Source organism: Suncus etruscus, chromosome 10 (genome assembly GCF_024139225.1).
Source record: "Suncus etruscus isolate mSunEtr1 chromosome 10, mSunEtr1.pri.cur, whole genome shotgun sequence".
Lineage (NCBI taxonomy): Eukaryota > Metazoa > Chordata > Mammalia > Eulipotyphla > Soricidae > Suncus > Suncus etruscus.
Genome location: NC_064857.1, coordinates 38,958,366 through 38,980,436, shown reverse-complemented (window position 1 = coordinate 38,980,436; position 22,071 = coordinate 38,958,366). Strand labels below are relative to the sequence as shown.

The 22,071-nt window shown below is 52.7% G+C and overlaps 2 protein-coding genes across 9 annotated transcripts in view; one reads left to right on the top strand and one right to left on the bottom strand.

Annotated features, from left to right (window-relative positions):
- ARHGEF11 (Rho guanine nucleotide exchange factor 11) overlaps positions 1-5,020 on the top strand; it is a 146,674-nt gene extending 141,654 nt beyond the window's left edge. For 6 of the 8 annotated variants that reach the window (XM_049781944.1, XM_049781941.1, XM_049781945.1 and 3 more), the window contains 7 exons: positions 146-255; positions 937-1,158; positions 1,531-1,866; positions 2,542-2,637; positions 3,143-3,375; positions 3,506-3,695; positions 3,988-5,020. In XM_049781944.1, the coding sequence (XP_049637901.1) occupies positions 146-255; positions 937-1,158; positions 1,531-1,866; positions 2,542-2,637; positions 3,143-3,375; positions 3,506-3,695; positions 3,988-4,025 (1,225 nt within the window). In that variant the 3' untranslated portion in view covers positions 4,026-5,020. The remainder of the gene's footprint in view (positions 1-145; positions 256-936; positions 1,159-1,530; positions 1,867-2,541; positions 2,638-3,142; positions 3,376-3,505; positions 3,696-3,987) is intronic. The other 2 variants (XM_049781947.1, XM_049781942.1) reach the window with 1 other exon arrangement.
- A 1,268-nt stretch (positions 5,021-6,288) lies between these two features.
- LRRC71 (leucine rich repeat containing 71) lies at positions 6,289-21,156 on the bottom strand. The gene is made up of 15 exons (XM_049781616.1): positions 20,942-21,156; positions 15,324-15,464; positions 14,318-14,443; positions 14,136-14,211; positions 13,968-14,042; positions 11,747-11,815; positions 11,252-11,411; positions 10,999-11,082; positions 10,832-10,921; positions 9,852-9,998; positions 9,661-9,757; positions 9,300-9,388; positions 7,274-7,385; positions 6,579-6,700; positions 6,289-6,408 (listed from the first exon to the last, which is right to left on the bottom strand). The coding sequence occupies exons 1-15, from the start codon at positions 21,090-21,092 to the stop codon at positions 6,289-6,291; spliced, it is 1,659 nt and encodes a 552-aa protein (XP_049637573.1). The 5' UTR covers positions 21,093-21,156.
- Between the last annotated feature and the right edge of the window lie 915 nt (positions 21,157-22,071).

Here is a 22,071-nt window from a genome sequence, read left to right as displayed (position 1 = left end):
CAGTACCCCCTCCTCTCTGGGCTGCTGGCCTCAAAAGCTCATCACACCTGTGCCTCAAAACTTGTCCTTCACCCACCACAACCTGGAGGCCAGTGGTGGGGTGGGGCAGATGTCACTCACTCCGTGGGGGGTTTCTGCCCTCTAGCAGGGAGGGGCTGGATGACTCAGATGTGGACGTGTTCCCCCGGGAGCCAGAGCCTGAGATGCTGACTGAAAGTGCCTTCCTGGGCCAACCTGATGATCTTGGGGGCACAGGTAGGAAAAGGACTGGGAGGGGTCACCTGTGCCTGGGGAATGAGGGAGGGCAGGAGAGAGGGAGAAGAAACATGCTCTGAGAGAAGAGACAGCTGATGAGTTCAGAGTGGTGGGGAGTTGGCTGTGAAGACTGGGGCTGGTATGGGGATCAAGCAGAGCTGCCCACACACCAGGAGTAGTGCTCTCATCTTACACAGGGCTTGGCCAGGTTTATCAGGCACATCAGATGCACAGTGAAGGTTCTGGTGGCTCATATGGTTTCTGAGGCTTCTCGGGGGTTCTGGGGATCAGAGACAGGGCTCATGACCTCAAGCCCACAAGACTACCTCAAGCCCAGTCCTCTACCTTGGCTGAGAATGTCTGTACAGGGCTCCTGTCAGGGCTTAGGGGGAGATCTCCTTGGCTGGTGTCCCTCACGGCTGCACGTGTCCCTCCTCACTTCCTGTAGTCTTTGCACCTCCCAGTCTGCTGCTTTACACTATTCTTTTCTGTTGTTCTTGACATTCTGGAGGGCAGGGGACCAGTTTACTTACTGACAGGCTGGGAGCCAGGGCAGCCCTGTGAGTGGAGCTCAGCAGCCATGTGGAGGACAGATGAATGTTCTCAACCCTCAGGGTCCTTGAGTGTCACCGCCTATGGTCCCCTTCTCCCACCTTTTATGCTGGCTCTACTCTGTGCCAGGTGCTGGGCCCCAGCAGAAGGTCAGAGGGACACACCCCACACTGTCGGAGAACCCTGAGCAGGAAGTCACATTACCAGCAGTGGCAGAACTAGCAACAGTGTCACAGCCTCCTGTGCCCATGACTGGAGGGACCAGAGGCAGCAGGACCCGAGAACCCCTCCTTCTGCCCCTCCCAGACTCACTGCTCCTGGGAGGCCTTGCCGAGGCAGCCCTGGAAGATGGTGAGTGTCCCCAGGAGTGGAGTTTGTATGGAGTTGTGTAACCTCAAGAGCTTACAGCAGAGGGGCTGGAGAAATAGTATGGAGGTAAGGTGTTTGCCTTTCATGCAGAAGGCTAGTGGTTCAAATCCTGGCATCCCATATGGTCCCCTGTGCCTGCCAGGAGCGATTTCTGAGCATAGAGCCAGAAGTAACCCCTGAGTGCTGCCGGGTGTGACTAAAAACCAAAAAAAAGGAAAAAGAAAAGAGAGCTACAGCAGAAAGACCACCACCACCTCCCCACCCTGACTAAGGCAGCCTCGAGTGGAGAGAGGCACGATGGGTCCCTCTGTGTCATCCTTGCCATGCGGTCTCCATCATCCTTTCTTCTCTCAGTGGAGAACCTGCGGCACCTCATCCTCTGGAGTCTGCTGCCAGCTCCGCCCCCAGAACCACATGCTGCCGGTGAGCCTGAGGACGACCTGACACCAACACCCTCTGTCATCAGCGGCACCTCCCATCCCTGGGATCCCGGCTCTCCAGGGCCAGGTCCCACCAGAGGCAAAGGAGACACCCCCCAGCCCTCAGAGCCAGAGCAGCAGACAGCCCCAGTTGGCTGTTCCCTGGAGCACCTGCCCCCAAGGACCAGGCATTCGGGGATTTGGGAGTCTCCCGAGCTGGACAGGAAGTCAGAGGAAGAGGCGACAGGAAGCTACAAAGTTGTGAGAAAAGGTACATTGTGGTCCTGACCACTGGGCAAGACGAGGTCCCACAGAGGGAGGTGACTCAGGGCTCTAGGGGGACAGCAAGAGGTGCATTGGGGCCTACCTGCCCTGGGAGCTGACCCAGAGCCTGAGCATCTCATCTCCACTTCACACTCTGGGTCACAACCCTCTGCATGGCCCTGTCAAGTTCCTGCCAAGCCCACTGATGACCAGGTCCAGAAGTGGCTCCTCCCAACAGCTTTGTCCCAAAAGAGAAGGGCAGAATGGGCTCCGGGATTAGGAAGTGCTAGAAGCTGACCCCAGAGGAAAGATGGATGAGGCTGGGGGACAGAGGTGGGAGGGGGGCTCCAGTATCTGGCTTTCAGACAGGAAAAGCCAACAGTGTCACATGGGGAACCCAGGACATGTTTGTCTGTTCTGTGTGGACCAGTGGTGGTGGGCTCTGACTCAGCAGTGGGCGGGCCTGTGCTCTAGGCTTCCTGGGCCCTGACCTTCCTTCTCTCTCCTCTGGTGAATGGTGCAAAGTCCCTGCTGTAGACGGGCGCATCGTGCACTCTGTGCTCACGTGGTTCTCCCCTCTCTCTTTCCCTCTCTCTCCTCCCACCCCTTCCACTCCTTCCTCTGCCCTCCCTCTCTGCCTGTGGTCTCTGCTGTCCCTGTGGTGGTGGTGGTGTCGGTGCAGCTGAGGTGGCAGGCAGTGAGGCTGTCCCTGCACTCCCCGAGAGGGGCCCACCAGGGCCCGAGCCACCTGAAGTAGAAGGCGGAACAAAGGCTGCGGGTAATGAACTTCTCCTGGGAGCCAGAGCCAGGCCAGACTGCAACTGGGCCTGGGCTGGACCCTGCCTACACTTGTCTTCTCTCTACTGGGCAGGATATAGGCCCAGGGAACAAACTCAGAAGTCATTACTTCTCCCCCATTCGCCAATCCAGTGTCAGAGGGCAAAAGGCTTATCCTCCACTGAAGGTCCTCGGGGTTCCCCTGTATATCCCTCAACCTGTCCCTGCATGCTGCCCCAGCTATCTCCCTTCAGAGGGCCCATCTCTGTGGGTTAGTGGACAGGACTACCTCTGCTGAGCTTGAGGGAGGTGCGCATAAGAGCTGCTGCTCCTCCTTTCGGAGTGCCCTTCCCCTCTGGGGGCCACTCTTCTCCCAGGCGCACAGTCCTCCAGCTGCCATTTGAACCAAAGTTGAACCTGGCCCTACTCATTACGGGGCTGACGGAGGGTAGATGCTCAGGAACCTGTGTGTGCGCCTGTTGATTCTTTCTTTCCCGTGGGGACAGGAAACTGTTTCTATGTCAGCATGCCAGCAGGACCCCTGGACTCGAGCACCGACCCTGCAGGGGCCCCCAGGAGCCCCTCGCAGCCCAGCAGCCTCCCTACCTGGCAGCCTCAGCATCCACTGCAGCAGCAGGGGGCTCCAGGGGACCAAAGACGCCCCAGCCTGCCACTCAGGGATGTGGGCCTGATCTTCAGCACCATTGAGCAGCTCACACACAAGCTCCACAGGCTCAAGGTGAGGTGCGGGGGTAGGGAGGATATGTGATTTATTTTTTTCCAAGGCCTTGTTTATCCCCAAGAACCAGTGCAGAGCCTGACAGGAGCCCCATCAGGGCCTGGAGCTGAGTCTCCCCGCACCCTTGCAGGACATGGAGCTGGCACACAGGGAGCTGCTTGAGTCCCTCGGGGCCGAGTCGTCAGGTGGCACCACGCCTGTGGGAAGCTTCCAAACCGAGGCCACACGCTGGACACTCAGTTCCCTGTCACCTCCAGACATGGACCCCCTGGCCACCAATTCCAGGGATAGCCAGGAATCGGGGCCATGCCTCGAGCGTGGTGAGTGATGCCCCTGGAAAAGGAAATCAGCTGGGAGAAAGGGACCCCGGGAGGGACACCTGTGTTGAAGATTTGGTGCAGAGAGAACCTCACCCCACTTTCAAGACCTGTCCTCATTGACGGGCTCAGAGCAATCATGGGGGCATTCTCAGTTGGGTTTCCACGTGATAGGATGAGCTCGTCTGTCCAGACTCAGGTTTTTGCCAGAAGAAGCCTGAGGGCCTTGTAGGCCTCATTAGAGGGAGGCACACTCAAGCCAATGTTTCACTGTCCCTCTCCACATGCTTCACAGGTGCCGACACCCCTCCGGAGGAAAACAAGGTGGACTGAGCCACAGGTGCCCTGGGTCTGTAGCTGCCAGGACCACCAGACCAATCCTTCTCGTCTCCACTACTCTAGGGAGTGGCCCAAAGTAGGGGCACAGGCCAGGGTACTCCAGCCCTCCTCATGGCAGAGGCAGTTAATGAGACCTAGGGAGCCCCCCCGCATGTTGCTTGGTCTGTTCAGATCAGAATTGTCAGTGTCCCCACCCCCACCCCAGGGCCTCACCGGCCTAGCATGCCCACTGCGTCCACACGTCTGTCCTCAGCCCTTTGGGAAGGAGGGGGCTTCCGTATAATTGCACTTTCTCCCACCCAGGACCCCCAGCTGAGGTGGGCTGCCTCACCTGAGGCTTTGGTTCCCTGTCCATATGTACACATCCCTGACCCTATGTGCATCTTTGCTGTTGTAAATAATTTGGACCTTTTCAGCTTTTGTGCTGGGATGCTGGAAGCAGTGAAAGAAGAGGCTTGCTTGCACCTCCTAGTTACCAGGCTGTCCTGGCCTGGCCCCCACGGGTGGGGGATGAGGGCGTTCTCTGCCTTAGGGCCGCCAGGCCTGAGAGCCCAGCCTCTGCGCTTGGTGCTGATCCTCTGGCCCTCTCTGCCTGGGGCCGCTCATCACCCCCACGTCCACCTTTCCCCACCTCACCACAGAAAACCAGTGTATCCAGTATGGTACGGAGCTGAAGATTGGGCCCCAGGAGGTGGGGCATGGTGGGGCAAATGCTGGAGACCTTGATTAACAACCCAGGACCATCCAAGGGGCTGCGGCCACACTGGCCTCCATTTCCATGTGTCCACTCCTCCCTCCACTGACTAATAGAATATACACACTGTGCTAGGTGTATATATACATATATATATATATAAATATATATAATATATAAAATATAGATATGGAAATGACTGTTTTTGCTGTTAAAATAATGTATACTCTTATTTTCTTTCATGGTTAAGTTTTTTTTTTTTTTTTTAAGAAAAGTTAAATATTCTTCAACTGTGCACGTGTGTGTGTGTGTGTGTTCTTGGTTCAGGAAAGAGAATTGGGCTGGAGTGACAGCATAGTGCTTGCCTTGCACGAACTCAACCCAGGACAGACCCTGGTTCAATTCCCGGCATTCCATATGGTTCCCCGAGCCTGCCAGGAGTGATTTCTGAGCGCAGAGCCAGGAGTAACCCCTGAGAATTGCCAGGTGTGACCCAAAAACCAAAAAAAAAAAAAAGAGAGAATCTAGACTTGTGGCTGTGTAGATGTGAGGGTGGGCAGTGAGTGGGACCCTCAGCCCTTTTGCCTCAGGTTCCCCACAAACCTTAAAGACACACACACACCCTTTTTTTAAAGGCCAACAAAATGTTAATGAGCTCAGCCTCTCCCAGGCTGACTGCCCCTCCTTCCACCTTTCTACCCACAAAGCCACCAGGCAAACACATGCCCTTGAGGCTGCAGGGACACTTGGCACTCGGGCCTGCCTTCACAGCTCAAGTGCTAAGCAGATGTCCAAGTACCTACCACCAAGTAAATGGGTCATGTGGGTTCAGGCAGGGTGCCTGGAATATGTGGGACACAGTTGAGTGGGCTCCGCTGCAGAAGCCTGGAGGGACCCAGAAGAGTCAATCTCCATTTTGGATCAGTCCCCAAAGTTGCCCCTTTGCAGAGGCAGCCCCCTAATGGGTGGAGATTGGGGGTCCCAGCTCTTCTCACCCTTGTGACCCCACATCTGAGTCGAGTCGCTAACATGTCAGTTGTGATAGGGTCAGGTCAGTCCATGGCCTTGATTGGACATGTGGAGAGCCAGCACCACTCAAGAGTAAACCAACCCCTCACAGTTAGTCACAAGCATGGAAGGGGATGCTGCGAGGAAGGAGCCCCATGCTCGATCCTTCCTACAGCTCCCCTACCCCTACCCCCTCTACTCAGCTTGGGCGTGGTGCTGACTGTGACTATGCCCAGTCACCCCACAGTCTCCAGGCTATGTGTGCCCCACCCCCACAGCACCTCTTGTCCTCTAAGCCAGCAGTTCTCAGCCCTCAGGAAACGGTGCAGCAATCCCTGCCCTTCTGCCAGTATGAGTAGAGTCCCAAGCCCCCCACCACCAGTAGAACCTGCACACAGTTTAGCCACTACTGGCCGTATAGCATGAGCAGACTCAATTCAAATGTTCCATGTAGCTCTAGAACCAAGTTTTTAGACAACATGGACAAAAAGGTACAGCATTTTGCCCGGTTAAAATAAGAAAGTCCCCTCCTGGGCACCAACCATCTCTGGGGTACTATGGGGGGGACACCATGTTCTCCTCCTCCTTGGGTTTGGCCTTACTGATGGGATCCCTGGGCATCATCAGCTCCTGGATCATGATGTACGTGGGGTTTTGAATGGAGAAACAGTTTTTCTGCAGGAGGGAAAGGCAAGTGGGCAGCTGACAGGCCAGGCCAGTGGGCCTCAGGGAAGGAAGGTGGAGCATGCTGGGATGGGCAGGGTAGAGACAAGCAGCAAGCACATGGCATTGAGGGAGAGTGGGGGAAACAGGCTGGCCATGGAAGTGGGACAACAGGAACTCACTGCAAGAGACAGCCACAGCAGCCCTACAGCATTCTTGGCAAAGTGCTTGTGCTTGGTGAACTGGATCTGGTACTGCACAGCAGTGAGGAAGCCTTCCAGCCCCACCTCGGTAATGCAGTTTCCTGTGAAGAGGAGGCAGCACATAGCCTGAATGACACCAGCAGCAATGACGATTTCCCATGGCTAGAACCCAGGCCCCATGACTGACTTCACCTGTACCTTAATTCCTTAGCAGCTATCCTATCCTAGCAGTGATGGCTAACCTTTTTGAGCCCGAGTGCCCAAACTGTCGCACAATGCCCGGTCCTCCCAATGGCCAGTCCTGCCCTGTTGCCAAGTGAGTTGCAAAGCAGACACCGGCACACTCGCCTCCCGCCGCACTGCATATCTTAATTACGGACCTCGGACCTCTTCCCACATGCCAGCTATAAGGCCTTCGCGTGCCACCACAGGCACGCGTGCCGTAGGTTCGCCACTGAGGCCCTCGCTGCTATGATTCCACCCACCCCTATTTCTCTCTAAATACCCTCACTGATTTCTGACACCCAAGACCTAAGCCCCCTCACTGGTACCCAAGCCTGGAAGGCTCAGCTTCTTCCCAGGGGACAGGTATAGGGACCCTTGTGTCAGCATGTGGCCCAGGCAGCTCCAGAAGGGAGACAGAGCAGAGGGTTAGAGGGTTGTAGTAAACGTACGGAGGAGGTTGAGATGCAGGAGGACCTTGTTTCCGGCTAAGAACACTTTCCCATCTCGGTGCTCCACTGGCTCTAGGAGAGGGTTGACTATCTCAGTCGATTCTCCAGCCAGCTACTAAAGCAAAGCACAGAGCAGAGGGAGCCAGCGAAGGAGCCATGTTTATTTTTGGCAGAGAGGGGTGGTTTGGGCCCATACCTCCCAGTAATCGGGGATCACTGCTTGCAGAACTCTGTGAGATTCTATGTTGTGCTGAGGATCAAATGTGAGCCAGCTGTGTGCAAGCAGATGCCTGCCCTGCTGCCAGGGGTCTCAAACTCGCAGCCCTCGGGCCGTTTTCAGCCCTCTGTACTACATTTTGTGGCCCTGCCCTAGAGGAAACTTGTTTTGTTTTAGTTGTTTGGGTCACACCCCCCAATGTTCAAGGCTTACTACTGACTTTGCACACTAGGATCACCCCGACTTTGCCTCCTGCACCCCCCCAGGTAAATTGAGTTTGAGACCCTCAATACTTGTATTTAGAGAACCAGCTATAGTCAGGCTTTGTCCTTGGTGCCAGGGAATCAAAGATAATCAGAACCTACCCACAAGCAACTTTGATACCAGAGAGCCAGCTCAAAAGGCTGGATGGGCCTGAGTGATAGCTCAGCAGTAGAGTTTGCCTTGTATGCAGATGACCCAGGATGAACCCGGGTTCGATCCCTGATATCCCATATGTTCCCCTGGGCTGCCAGAAGCGACTTCTGAGAGCAAAGCTAGGAGTAACCCCCTGAGCACCAACAGGTGTGGTTTCCCCCCTAAAAAAAAAAAAAGGCTGGAGTGACAACTTTGCATGTGGGACCCTGGGTTTTATTCCCCAGCATCACATGGTCTCCCAAGTACTGCTAGGTATAGCCTCAAAAGAAATTAGAAGGCAACTTTGTTAAGAGAGCCAAAAAGTTACCTGGGAATAGTCAGGGATGACAACCGACAATGTGGTAAGCACCACATGCCATAGAAATGAGAGAACAGACAGTCCTTGAAGCCAAACTGCCTCTAGAATTTTAGTACATTTTTTTTGGTTTGGGGGCCATACCTGGCAATACTTAGGGGGCACTCCTGGCTCTGCACTCAGGAACTACTCCTTTTGGTGATCAGAGGACCATATGGGATGCCAGAGATTAAATCCAGGTTAGTTGCATGCAAGGCAAACGCCCTCCCTGCCGGATTATCACTGGCTCTGCCTCCTACATTTTGTGGCATATTGTGGTCAGATAAAAAGGAGATGAAAGGCAATCCAGGGACCAAAGAGATAGCTCAAAAGGTTTTCATATTGGAGGTGCAGGTTCTATCCCAAGTACCCTAAAATCTGCTATGTAGTGCCCCCATACACAAAGCTATTAGAATGGGAATACCACTGGGACTGATCCCAAACACACACCCCCATAAAGAGATAATTGAAGCCAAAAACAAAAATATTCCAGAATATGATCACAGACCCCTTGGGCTCCGGGGCCCTCTAGTACCCAAAGCTGCATTCAGCCTTCCTGAGCATTCCCCAACAGTAGAGTTAGAATAAGTAATGGTGATGGTGAGAAACAGCAGCCTGGGTAGGGCACAAGAACTAGAAATTGAGACTCCCCCTTTCTCCACCTGCACATTTTCTTGTAAGAGCTAGACTCAGAGCCAAAGTCAGGTGACAACAGGTCAGGTGCTTGCCACATAGGGACCTCTGAGCCCTGCCAGGAGTAACTCTTGCGCATAAAGCCCAGAGTAAGCTCTGAGCAACACTAGATGTAGCCTCCAAAAGAAAACAAACTAGACCTAGTTTAAGGTGACAGACAAGAGTCCTGCAAGGAAAGGGACAGAAAGTCTCACTTATTGTGAGATCACACAGACCCCAGGCAGCAGGAGGACAGGGACAAGTCAGCACCAAAATGAGCCAAAGTGAAGCTCAAGGTCCAAAGAAAAGTCTCATGAAAACCTACAGGAAAGTGCCGTGGAAACATGTCTTGCACAACATCCTGAATCCTGCAGCGCCTCACCCACCTCAGATTCCAGTAGGATGCTTCGTTTCTCCTTGCTGCTGGTCTTGGGCCCCTTGCCCTTGCTTAGTTTATGCTCAGGGATGGTTACCTCTGCATGGGAAAATAGAACAGAGGGCAGAAGACGCACCTTTCATAGCACCATGTCCCTGGGAAGAGAGACAGTGGCACCAAGGAGCCCCCATCCAAGTCAGAACTTTGAGTTTCAGGGCAACAAACCACAGCTAGACAGCTGGATGCCTTTTTGGAGGAAATATGAGACTCCAGGATGAGGCTGGCTGGAGGCCTTCCTGAAGTGTCCCACAAGACACAATCCCAATAGGACTGAAGAGTGCAGCCCCTCAACACCAGGCCCCAGCACGTACTCCCCTTCCCCCCCTTGGAGGTATCTTCTTTCTTAAGGGATCCTTGTTGCATTTGTGACGGGACAGATCCTGACTTCTCCTCTTTCTTCAATGATTCCTGTAGGGCATGTAAACAGACAGGTGGCATGAGGCACTGGGATCAGGGGAGCCTGAGGTGGCCTTTGAGGTCCCCTGGGCCGCTGCTCTCCTACCCCCAACTTCTCCTTCTTCTTGCTCAGGCCCTTTGAGGTCTTCAGCGACTGCATCTTTTCTGTCTTGTCCAATGCCATGCTGCTGGCCCCTATCATTTGATTCTTCTCTCGCTCTGTTTTGGAGTCTCCGTGTCGAGAGGGTGAAGGCTGTGTACACAAGTGGAAGTGGGCGAAAGGAGAGACCAGTCCCTTCAGGGGCAGTACTTCCCTCCCCCCATCCTTATCTCCCAGCCAAAATACTGAATCTGTTTGGGACTTCTGGTGGTGGTAGGGTGTTGCTTTTTGGAGATCTGGAGGAGTGAAGGAGTCAAACTCTCTTCCTTGAGGGAGGAAATAGTAGCTGACAATTTGTTAGAACCACACCTGAGTATGCTCAGGACTGACGACTCCTGACTGTGCACAGGGTTCAGTGGGCAATATGGGATACTAGGAGATTCGAAACCAGGCCAGTTTCATGCAAGGCAAGCACACTGTCCCCTATACTGTTACTACGGGATCCAACTAGCATTTTTGGGGGGCCACACCCAGCAACAGTCATGGCTCTGCACTCAGGAATTTCTCCTGGTGGTCTCAGGGGGCCATGTGGGGTGCCAGGAATCGAATTCAGGCTGTCCTTGTGCAAAGCAAGTGGCCTACCCACTGTACTATCACTCTAGTGCCATCTTTATTGAACTAAGTACTATGGTCTAAAAACTGAATACATTCTACAATCCTATGAGACAGGGGCTGGGGCAATAGTACAGCAGATAGGTTCGATCCCTGGCATCCCATGAGCATCACCTTGTGACCTCTGAGCACCCCCAGGAGTAATTTCCAAGTGTAGAACCTGGAGTAACCCCTGGGCATCACTGAGTGGCTGAGACACAAAAACAAAAATCTTAAGAGGCAAGTACATTTGCCCCCATTTCACAGATGGGGAGATTTGAAGCCTGAGAAGCCAAATGTGAGACACCCACTCTTGCTCTCAGCTTTGTACTTACCGACCGTGATCTCTCCTGCGTGCCTTTCTCCAGCAGCAGACGACGGCGCTCCACCACCTCCACGTGCGTCAGCTCGAAGGGGCGAAGGACCTGGAGTGGGGCCATTTCTCAGATGAGAAATCCAGGAATCCAGCCTGTTCTTTGGCCCTGCTGGCCCATACACTCACCTCAGCCAACTTCAGGGCACCCCTGTCCCGAATACGATTGTGGGCCAAGGACAGCCAGATCAGGGAGCGATTCAGTCGGAGGCCCTAGGTAGCACAGGACGGGACCCATGAAAGAGCACCCAGCCGTGTCCCTCATCCTGACTGGTCCGCTCCACTCGGTCCTGTCCACCCTGTCAGCCCTGGCCATGTCCCCCAATTGGCCCTGCCCACAGCCCTGTCTGCTGCAGGCTGCCCCTTCCACCCACACACGCACGTCTGCAATGTAGCCAGCACCATCATCCCCGATGTGGTTGAAGGCCAGGTTGAGTGAGACCAGGGTGCGATTGGAGTTCTGCAGTGTGGACAGAGCCTGGCCCAGGAGCTGCGCACCATAGTCATCGATATTGTTGTTCCGCAGTGACAAGTGCGTGAGCCTGGACAGTGGGATGGAGAATGAGGGTTACAGAGAACACAAGATTGAGGCCATTGAGCTGTGATGTAGGGCCAGACAGGGGGGTGGAAGGTTAGAAGTGAGGAGAGTCTAGGCAGGGGTCCTCAAACTTTTTAAACAGGGGGCCAGTTCACTGTCCCTCAGACCACTGGAGGAGCTGACTATAGTAAAAACAAAACTTAAGAACGAATTCTTATGCACACTGCATATATCTTATTTTGCAATGAAGAAACAAAACAGATACAAATACAATATGAGGACCACCGACTTGAAATGGGCTCCAGGTCCAGAGGGAGGGATGAAGGAAAAGAGCCTTACGTGCTGTCCAGTGCCATGAGCTTGTGATAGGACTGCTCCGGCAGCGGATTCCCCTCCAGACTCACCTTCCTGAGGGTGAAGAAAGCTGAGAACCAGGAGGCACAGCTGAGGCTGAGCCCAGGGTTGAAGTGGGAGCCTTCGGGAGCAGGTTGGAAAGAGCAAACAACGATCCTCCAGGGCAGAAAACTATGTGACAGTCCCCCACAGTGACTCAGTTGTGAAAGGGCCACCCCACAGAGTCAGTGACCTGTGTGACAAGGTGATCTTTATGGTGGCCCCCACAGTGATCACTTTCTGGTACCCTACCTTGGCATAGTTCACTCCCTTTGAGTTTGGCTAGAACTAGCGATGCACTTCCCATGTATACGGCAACAATCATGGGATACCTTTTCTTTTTTTTTTTTGTTTGTTTGTTTGTTTTTGGGGCCACACCCAGTGAAGCTCAAGGTTTACTCCTGGCTATGCGCTCAGAAATTGCTCCTGGCTTGGAGGACCATATGGGAAGCTGGTAGATCAAACTGTGATCCGTCCTGGATGAGCGACATGCAAGGCAAACACCCTACCATTTGCACCACTGATCTGGCCCTTAGGGATATCTTTTCTATAATAACAATGAATATTGCTTGGTTTTTGTTTCTGGGACTAACCAGGTAATGCTCAGGGGTTACTCCTGGCTCTGTGCTCAGGAGTCATTCTTGGTGGTACTTGAGGGACTAACTGTATTGGGGTGCTAGGGATTGGACCGGATTGGCCACATACAAGGCAAGTGACCTACCCACTATACTATTACTCTGGCTCTCAGTCTTTCTAGTTCACTTCACCAAAAGTCCAGGTTTCTGGCCAGGGAGATGGTGCAAAGAACAGAGTGCTGTGCATGCTGGGAAGCCCAGGTTCAACCTCAGAACAACATGGTCCTTCTCACCAGCACCTCCAGGCAAACAGAGCTGGGGTAGCCCCAGAACCATAGGGAATGGCAAAATAAATAAATAACACAGGAAAAATATCTAGATTTTTCTCAGGCACTGACACTGAGCACTGATATCGAAATGGGTCCAGTGTCCCCCACAAAACCTCTTCCTGGAAGTTGATGAGGATGCCAGTCAAAACTTTGCCAGTCTTCACCTGGGCTTATCTTCCAGCAATGGGGGCTATTGACTACTGTTGTTTCAATTCACTACATTTTTGGGAAGCTGGGTCACCTAACAGGTCAGGAATACATCACAACTGCACGAGTCAAGGGCAATGGTGCCATTCAGGTCCCTTCCAAGGGCCAACAAAAGCAGGAATTTTCTTCAGATATTTTTTCTTTGCTAGTTTTCAGGATGGCTTGGCTCTCATCTAAACTAATTACATTCATCTTTAGTAACTTTTGTTACATTAAATTCATATTCATATTCAGATCAATTATATACTCTTTCTGTGGGCTTGATTTGTATCGTAGGAGGGAATAAAAAAATTGTTTCCATGGGGCTAAAAAGATAGTACAGCAAGTTTAGGTATTTGCAGGTACCATCCCCAGAGCCACATATGGTCCCTGAGCACCTCCATTAATGATCCCTGAGTGCTACTGGCCCAAACCGACTCATCCAAAAAAGCAGTGAAGGAGAGCCTCAGGGAGACAGCCATATCAGTTCTGCCCTTTGTACAACAAGCCGCAATTGCACCCTACCCTACTTTGCCCTGCTCCCACTGAACCAAGGATGCCCTTCACTGCTCCCCCACTCCCTCACCTAGTCCTCCCAAAAGGCTCCGCTCCACACCACCTCCACAGACAGCCTCCAGGACTCTCCCCTGGACCGTTCTCCATCCCACCCTCTGTGTCCAGGCTGCCCTTCAATCCAGTTCCTGAACAGCAGGACACACACAAACACAGCGGAATAGGATGGACACACACATACGGACACACACACACACACACACACACAGTGGCAAGGCATTTGCCTTGAACACGGCCAACCCCAGACGGACCCCGGTTCGATTCCTGGCATCCCATGAGCCTGACAGGAGCGATTTCTGAGCTCAGAGCCAGAAGTAACCCCTGAGTGCTGCCGGGTGTGACCCAAATATCAAAATAAAATAAAATAAAGTGAGTCTCTTTGGATGGAAGCAGAAAAGGAGTACCCCTCAGGGTCCCTCAGGAACTTGCCCTCCTCTCCCCTTCCCCACAGCCCTCCCAGGCTGCTTTCTGACAAGTCCAGGGATTTGGGCGTTCATTGCTCACCTGAGCATGGAGCAGAGGGGCAGCAGGGCGATGAAGGAGCCCAGGGTCTTCTCAGTGAGCCCCACCTTCCACAGGCTGGATCAGGGAGCAGAGACACAGGCTGGGCGTGCTCTTCTCCTGTAGCACACCCCCCTTCCACCCTTTCTCCCAGAGTCCCCACATTCTCACTAGATGGCCTGCAGCTGGGTAAGAGGGGGCAGACACTTGGAGAAGACCGACAGGATCCGCTCCTCGACCTTCCACCCTGAGGAACGGAGGCAGGAAGTAGGCATCAGGCTGGGGCTTAGGATTGTGGGGAGCCGGGTATGGTGGGGTGGGTGGGGTGGTCACGGAGGGAGGGCGCCCCTCACCATGAATGTGGATCTCCTTCACCGCCTTGTCCTCGGCCTCCATCTCCACCTGGATGGTGGGCCGGAAGAACACGTACTTGCTCTCCAGGCTGTTAAGGCTGCAGGAGGCGGACAGGCGCTGGTCCTCTAGAAGGCAGGGGCAGAGGGGGCAAAGGGACTGGAGAACCTGAGATGGACCCGGGTTCGATCCCTGGCATCCCATATGCTCCCTAGAGCCTGCCAGGGGCAATTTCTGAGCACAGAGCCAGGAGTAAACCCCTGAGTGCTGCCGGGTGTAAACCAAAAACCAAAAAAGAAAAGAAAGCAGGGGTTGAGGGGCTGGAGAGATAGCACAAATGTAGGGTGCTTGCCTCACAGAAGGCAAACCCAGGAAAGTCAGTGGTTTGAATCCCCTAGCTTGCTAGGGGGCGATTTTTGAGCGCAGAGCCAGGATTAAGCCCTGAGCACTGCTGGGTGTGACCCCAAAACAAAACAAAAGAAAAAAAATGAGGAAAAAAAGAAAGGAAAAGAAAGCAGGGGCAGTGGAGCTGGAGATAGGGGAGATGGAGCCTCCACCACTGGTCACAAGTCCAAGAAGGACCAAAGACCTGGATGGCCCCTCCACCGCAGCAACAGGCCTGGGGACCAGAGTACTCGCTCACAGGTGCCAAAAGCTATCTTTTGGGGGTCGTAGAAATAGCATGGAGGTAAGGCTGCCTTTCATGCAGAAGGTCATCGATTGGAATTCCGGCATCCCATATGGTCCCCCGAGCCTGCCAGGAGCAATTTCTGAGTATGGAGTCAGGAGTAACCCCCCTGAGCCCTGGCGGGTGTGACCCAAAAACAAAAAAAACAAAAAAACAAAAAAAAAAACAAAAAAGCTCTCTTTCACTCTGGGAGCATCTCCCCGAATTTGGGGAGAAAAACAAGGGGCGCCCCATCCGACTCCGGAATTCCACATCCCTCGCGAACACGCGTGGCACCCCCGAGGTTACCTGCGGCCAGGCTCATGGCCCACAGGCCTCACCTTGGTTGGGCTTATCCGACATGGAGGAGGAGGTCGGGTGCGGGCGCGGCCGGGGCACCACTTTGGGGAAGTCGGAGAAGCCGGATCGCACGCAGAGCTCCGCGAAGTCCGTCTCCAGCACGCCGGTGCACTGGTACTCCTCTGCGGGCCGGCGATGCGCCATCAGCCGCCAGCCACCAGTGGGCAGCCGAGACCGTGGCATGCCCGGTACTCCCACGCTCCCCGCCCACCCTGCTGATGTCTTGGCTCCTGGCCGACCCCCCAGTATCAGAGCCGCCTCCTTCCTGCCTTTCCATCCCCAGGATGGGGGTGCAGGGATGGACCTCCGCCTCCCCAGATGTCCTTTACGCAGAGAAGTAGCCCAGACTCAAATCTGCAAAGTCTGGGGTGCAGGAGCTGCAGTATGGCATAGTGGGTAAGGAGTTTGCTTTGCACACACCACCCCAGGTTCCACCCCTGTCCACCAGTCATTCCTGAGCCTCGTTGGCTATGACCCAAAGGCAAACACAAAATAAAAAAAATTTATTAAATAAAATGAATGGGGGCCAAAGTGATAGTACAGCTTGTAGGGCATTTGCCTTCATGAGCTGACCCGGGTTCCATCCCTGGCATCCCATATGGTCCCTCCAGACTTCCAGGAGTGATTCCAGAGTACAGAGCCAGGAGTAATCCCTGAGCATTGCTGGGTGTGGCACTCCCCAAATAAGTAAATAAAATTAAAGGTTGGTTTCCCAAAGACAGGAAAGGAATCTCTTCACTTTTCCTCCCCACACTTCACACACACACACACACACACACACACACACACACACACACACACACACACACAACCAAACACATGTGTTATTTTAATATAAAGAGACAGTTCACATGTGTTGGTAGGGGGATGGTCAGGGCTTTCTCAGCTCAGCCTGGTTCCCGCAGCCCCTACGACCTGGTGGGTCTAAAGGTCTAAAGGTGACGGCGGAGAAATTCCCAAAGCAGTCAGATGAAGTTCCAGGAGTCAGCCATCTTTATTTCACAGCCCTATCCGCTATGTGGATTTCCTCACATGGCTTCTATGCTAAGCCTTTTCTTTTTTTTTTTTTTTTTTTTTTTTTTTTTTTTGTGGTTTTTGGGTCACACCCGGCAGTGCTCAGGGGTTATTCCTGGCTCCAGGCTCAGAAATTGCTCCTGGCAGGCACGGGAGGACCATATATGGGACGCCGGGATTCGAACCGATGACCTCCTGCATGAGAGGCAAACGCCTTACCTCCATGCTATCTCTCCGGCCCCTATGCTAAGCCTTTTCCAAGCAGCCACTTCTCTGCTACTTCTCTGGCTCTCTCTGCCTCTGTCTCCCTTTCAGCTGCTCTCCAGGCTTCCTTGCTAACTGACTTCCTTTGCTGACTTTAACTCTCCTTCTTATCCCCTCTCTCCCCCCAGACTCATCTACCTGCCCATTTCAGGTATGGATGATTCTTATCTTTCAGGTGGGATAAACAAGAAGCTGGGGAAGGGATACCCCCACACACAACCACACACACGCACTTATATATTTGGAGAAGGTGGTTTTGGCTTGGCTTACTCCCTGCTCTGCAGGCAGGAATCACTCCTGGAGGTGCTCAGGGTACCCAGTCGGGTGCCGGGGATCAAACCTGGGTCAGCTATTTTCGAGGCAAACACCCTACCCCCACCCACCCACTGTATTTGTCTCTCCAGTCCCAAGCTTATGTATTTACCCAACATTTTTTGGTTTTCTGGTTTTTGTTTGTTTTGTTTGTTGCTTTTTGAGGCACACACTATGACACTCAAGGGTTTACTCCTGGCTATCTGCTCAGAAGTCGTTCCTGGCTTGGGGAACCATATGGGACGCCGGGGATCTGTCTTGGATCAGCCGTGTGCAAGGCAAATGCCCTACTGCTGTGCTATGGCTCCGGCCCCAGTATTTAGCCAACATTTCTATAATACTATTCTCTAGTATCCAGCACTTCACCCAACATTTTCGAACTGTTCACTTGTCAGCAAATTACAGTGATTCAGACATGCACACCACATCTTTTCCTGAGGTGTCAGAGTGACTACAACACTCACTCCTTCCAACTCCCACAGAGAAATAACTCGCAGGTCTCTGGTAGATTAGCACCAATGGAAGCAACAGGGCCTGCAAGAGCGGAGCACCAGACCCTGTACAGCAAGTATGGAGGGGCTGTGACCAGGGAGAATTATGCGCAAGCGAAAGGGGCTACCAGGAGGATATAAAGGAACATGATATTCAGTGACTGTGTGTTGTATATGAAAACATTTCCATAAGATTATTCTTTGCCTGTTGTCCCACCTTGACCTTCCAGGTGGGGGCGCATTGAGAGCCGAATAAATAATTTGGGAGCGAGGTGTTCGGGGGTCTTCTGGCAGAGTTTGCTGGCTGGCTCCAGGTGTTTTTTGAGTTGGCAGTAGGCTGATGAAGAACTCCCTGCGCCCAACCTTTTCACCCCTTTACCCTCCTGTCTGTGTGGATTATTTGCTGTGGATAAATATTGCCAAGATCTCCCCCCACAAGGGAATCAATTTCTCATTCTGGGAACTCTTTGAGGATACACAAATAACCAATAAAGGAGTAAACGGCGGGGCCGGGCGGTAGCGCTAAAGGTAAGGTGTGCCTGCCTTGCCTGCGCTAGCCTTGGACGGACCGCGGTTCCATCCCCCGGTGTCCCATATGGTCCCCCAAGCCAGGAGCAACTTCTGAGCGCATAGCCAGGAGTAACCCCTGAGCGTTACCAGGTGTGGCCCAAAAACCAAAAAAAAAAAAAAAAAAAAAAAGAGTGAATGGGACCCAACAACTATGTATGGAGGAGGAGAGTAGTACAAGACCCAGAGTCTGGTGGGATGGGGAAGGTTCTCATGCACACAGTCATGCACCCATCTAGGGATATAGAACACAAGAAACGTTAGCTGGGTGGGCAGAGTGAAGAGGAAGGAGCTTGGGGAGTGGGAAGGTAGAGAATGCATATTTGCACTTCAATGAGCTTGTAACAATGCAAAGATGTTCAGGGACAGTGAGCTAAGAGTGAATAATACGAGCTAATTTGGGACACTGGTTTGAATCCCTGAGCATGATCAGTGTTTGCTCCTTAGCCAGGATTGGCATTTACTAAGCACTGCAATCCCCCTTCCCTCAAAAAAAAAAAAAAATGCTGCTCTGAACTGAGCTTTTTAAACTTTGGGTCAGAACCTTATATAAATGTAGGAGCCATGAAAAGCTGGGTATCAGTAAAAATTTACTGAAGGTACAAAACCAAAAGTGAATTTGAAAGCAAGCCTGTAATGTTTCTGGCAGCGCTCGCTGGGCTGCCCAAGGGAAATGGGTGGAGGGTGGAAAAAGTCTAAGTGGTGATGGAAATGCTCCCTGTGCTTCATCCACTATTCCCTGTGGACATTGCCGCTCTAAAGGACCTTTTTCTGGCTCTCCTCCCCTCCCACACTCAAGAAAAGAATGACCTTGCCTATGTTATCATGAGAAAGAGAAGCTATAAGATAGGATTTTCTGGGGCCAGGAAGGTGGCGCTAGAGGTAAGGTGTCTGCCTTGCAAGCTAGCGTACGACGGACCGGACCATGGTTCGATCCCCTGGTGTCCCATATGGTCCCTCCAAGCCAGGGGCGATTTCTGAGCTCATAGCCAGGAGTAAACCCTGAGCTTCAAATGGGTGTGGCCCAAAAACCAAAAAAAAAAAAGATAGGATTTTCTGAACTTAGTCCTAGAGTAAGTTCCTTCCCACTGGTGAATTTCCTGCTAATGTCCAATGAGCCCTTTTCTATTGAAAAATAGGACTTGCTCTGTTTGGGTTTGGAGGGAATCACATCTGTCGGTACTCAGGGGCCGCTCGCAACATGGAGAACCATGTAGTACTAAGCCTGCACTCAGCCCTGTGAGCTATCACAGCAGCCTTTGGGCTTACCTCTACATCACTGTGCCTTCCTATGTTCACCTTCACTCTGTCAAGTGAGCCTGCATCTGCACTGAACAGCACAGCACACAGTAGTACCTACATTCTGTCCTTGTGTCTGGTCCTCAGCGTCTCCATTTCTTTCTTCCTCTCAGTCTCCCTGCCAGTTCCTCATCCACAGGCTCCACAACAGACTCCTCCCACGTTCTTTCTTATGGCTACTATATAGCAGCTTCCAAAGTCACTTCTCCAACCCTGCCATCTCTTAGACACTAAGAACTGTGTGACCTTAGACCTTAGACGCTCAGCCTAGCGGCCCCACTGCCAGCTGCCTTTGGAGATCCTGCCATCCATGCACCACCTTCAGCCTTTCCCAGATCCATCCACTCCACCAGAATCCAGTCCAGAAACCTGGCGATCATCCTCAACACTTTCTTTACACCCTCCTCATTCAACATCCCTCCCTGCATTTTATTTTGTTGAGGGCCACACACACTCAGCAATGTTTAGGAATCCTCCTGTTACATGAGGGTCCTTATTACTTCTACTTCTGAAGCCTCTCTGCAAGGAGCCTAACTCACTTCTCTTGCTACCCTGTGTTCTATCTTCCACTGTCCCTTACCTGGACTTTTGAAATAGCACAAAACTTTCCCTGCCTCCATTCACTTACTTACATTTCACCCCACTATATATACAGCCGGCAGAGTTTCATATAATTGGGTCCATATTGGTAGAAAATTTCATGCTGTCCTCTCTCTCCTGGAAATATCAGGGCCATCAGCACTAGCAAAGAGATGACACCTGATCAAGGTTTGTTCCTTCTGTTTTGTTTCTTTCTAGCTTTTTGGGGTCACTCAGCAGTGCTCGGGGCTTATTCCTGGCTCTATGCTCAGTCATACATCTGTGCTACTGAGATTAAATTAAGGTTGGCCATATGCAAGACAAGCTCATATCCACTGTACTATCTCTCTGGCCTTCTGGCCCCTCTCTGATAGCAAAGGTAGTGGATTTGAATCAAGAAACCTCTTTTGTGGATCACTGAGTTTCCATCATTTGCAGCAACAGCAAGACTCCTCCTTATACCCTTCCTATGTTCTTTGCCCAGTCTATAAATTCCATGTTGTGTCTCTCTCATTCTCTCCTTACCAAGAAGGCACCCACAAATCATGGAAAGGAACGAAGAGCTATAAAGTGTAACTCAACCGTACTTTTTATGATTTTTCCCTTCCCCCTTGACCATATCACTCCTGGACCTCCTTCTCTTCTAGTCCTCATTGTCCTCATCAGTACTTCTACCCAGTGGGGGGGTCTCTCTAAGGTGCCGATTCAAACATCTGCCAAGCTGAGTCAGGATGGTGCGGGCAGGAAAACCAAAATTCAGGACCAAGCTTGAGTAGAGAGCTTGACTTGCAGTAGGCATAGAGTGCGTGTTAGTGGGTGTTCAATGCAGGCTTGTTGCATAGATGTGAGTTTGCAGCTTACAAACAAATTTCTCACCTCAGACAATAGGCAGGGTTCCCTCTCCATACAGCAGAAGAGAGACAATCGGAGATCACACACTTGTCCACAGATCCCATATACGCAGCAGGCTGAACCCTGTTCTCTACAGCATTCTAGCACCATGCACAAGGATGTCTCTAGCCCACTAGGGGCGGAGCGGGGGTGATACCGGGACTGCCCAGCCACCAACATACCAGGGTTTTTGGACTCCTCCTCGCCCACTGGTGGCAGAACAGCTGCCGGCTTCTCTTTGGCCGCTCGATCTCCCTTTTTGGTTAGAGAGCTGGAGGACTTCAGGGTCAAGGGACGTGCAGTCTTGGGTGGAGCTCCCGCTTCACTTGTCATTGCTGGGGACTGGGGTGGGGATGGGGAGGCACTAGATCAAGGAGGGAGGATGGCTCTCTCTCTCTCTTTCTCTCTCTCTTCTCTCTTCTCTCTCCCCTCTCTCTTCTCTCTCCTCTCTCTCCTCTCTCCTCTCTCTTTCCCTTCTTTCTCCCTTCTCTCTCCTCTCTCCTCTCTCTCGTCTCTCTCTCACCTCTCTCTCTCCTCTCTCTCTCCCTCCCTCTCCCTCTCCCTCTCTCTCTCCCTCCCTCCAACTCGCCCCAGAGACGGTGGCATCCGAAACAGGGGGCTCTAACGTCCAACCAACCACCGCAACCGACCTCAGCAGCGCTGTGCCTGCGTCTCTCTCCACGACAACGCGCGAGGTGGGCGGGCCCGCTGGAAATGAGCCACCGGGGCAGTGCTGGGACCTAAAGGAGATGCTGCGGACGGGATGCAGCCCGGGGCGAGAGGGGCGTGGTCACAACGGAGGGGCGTGGTAGTGGGCGGGACGATTGGCTTTATAGGCGTGTCGCTATGGGCGGGCCAATCTCTTTCTGGGTGGTGTCTCTGTGGGCGGGGCCATCCATGGGCAGGGCCACGACAGGTGAGTCTCGCGCAGCCGCAGCAGCTTATCAAGAGACTTTATCGGGGCCGGAGAGATAGCACAGCGGCGTTTGCCTTGCAAGCAGCCGATCCAGGACCAAATGTGGTTGGTTCGAATCCCGGTGTCCCATATGGTCCCCCGTGCCTGCCAGGAGCTATTTCTGAGCAGACAGCCAGGAGTAACCCCTGAGCACCGCCGCGTGTGGCCCAAAAAAACAAAAAACAAAACAAAACAAAACAAAAAGAATAAGAAAAAAATTAAAAAAAAAAAGAAAAAGCTCAGGGGTTCCTCCTGGCTGTCTGCTCAGAAATAGCTCCTGGCAGGCACGGGGGACCATATGGGACACCGGGATTCGAACCAACCACCTTTGGTCCTGGATCGGCTGCTTGCAAGGCA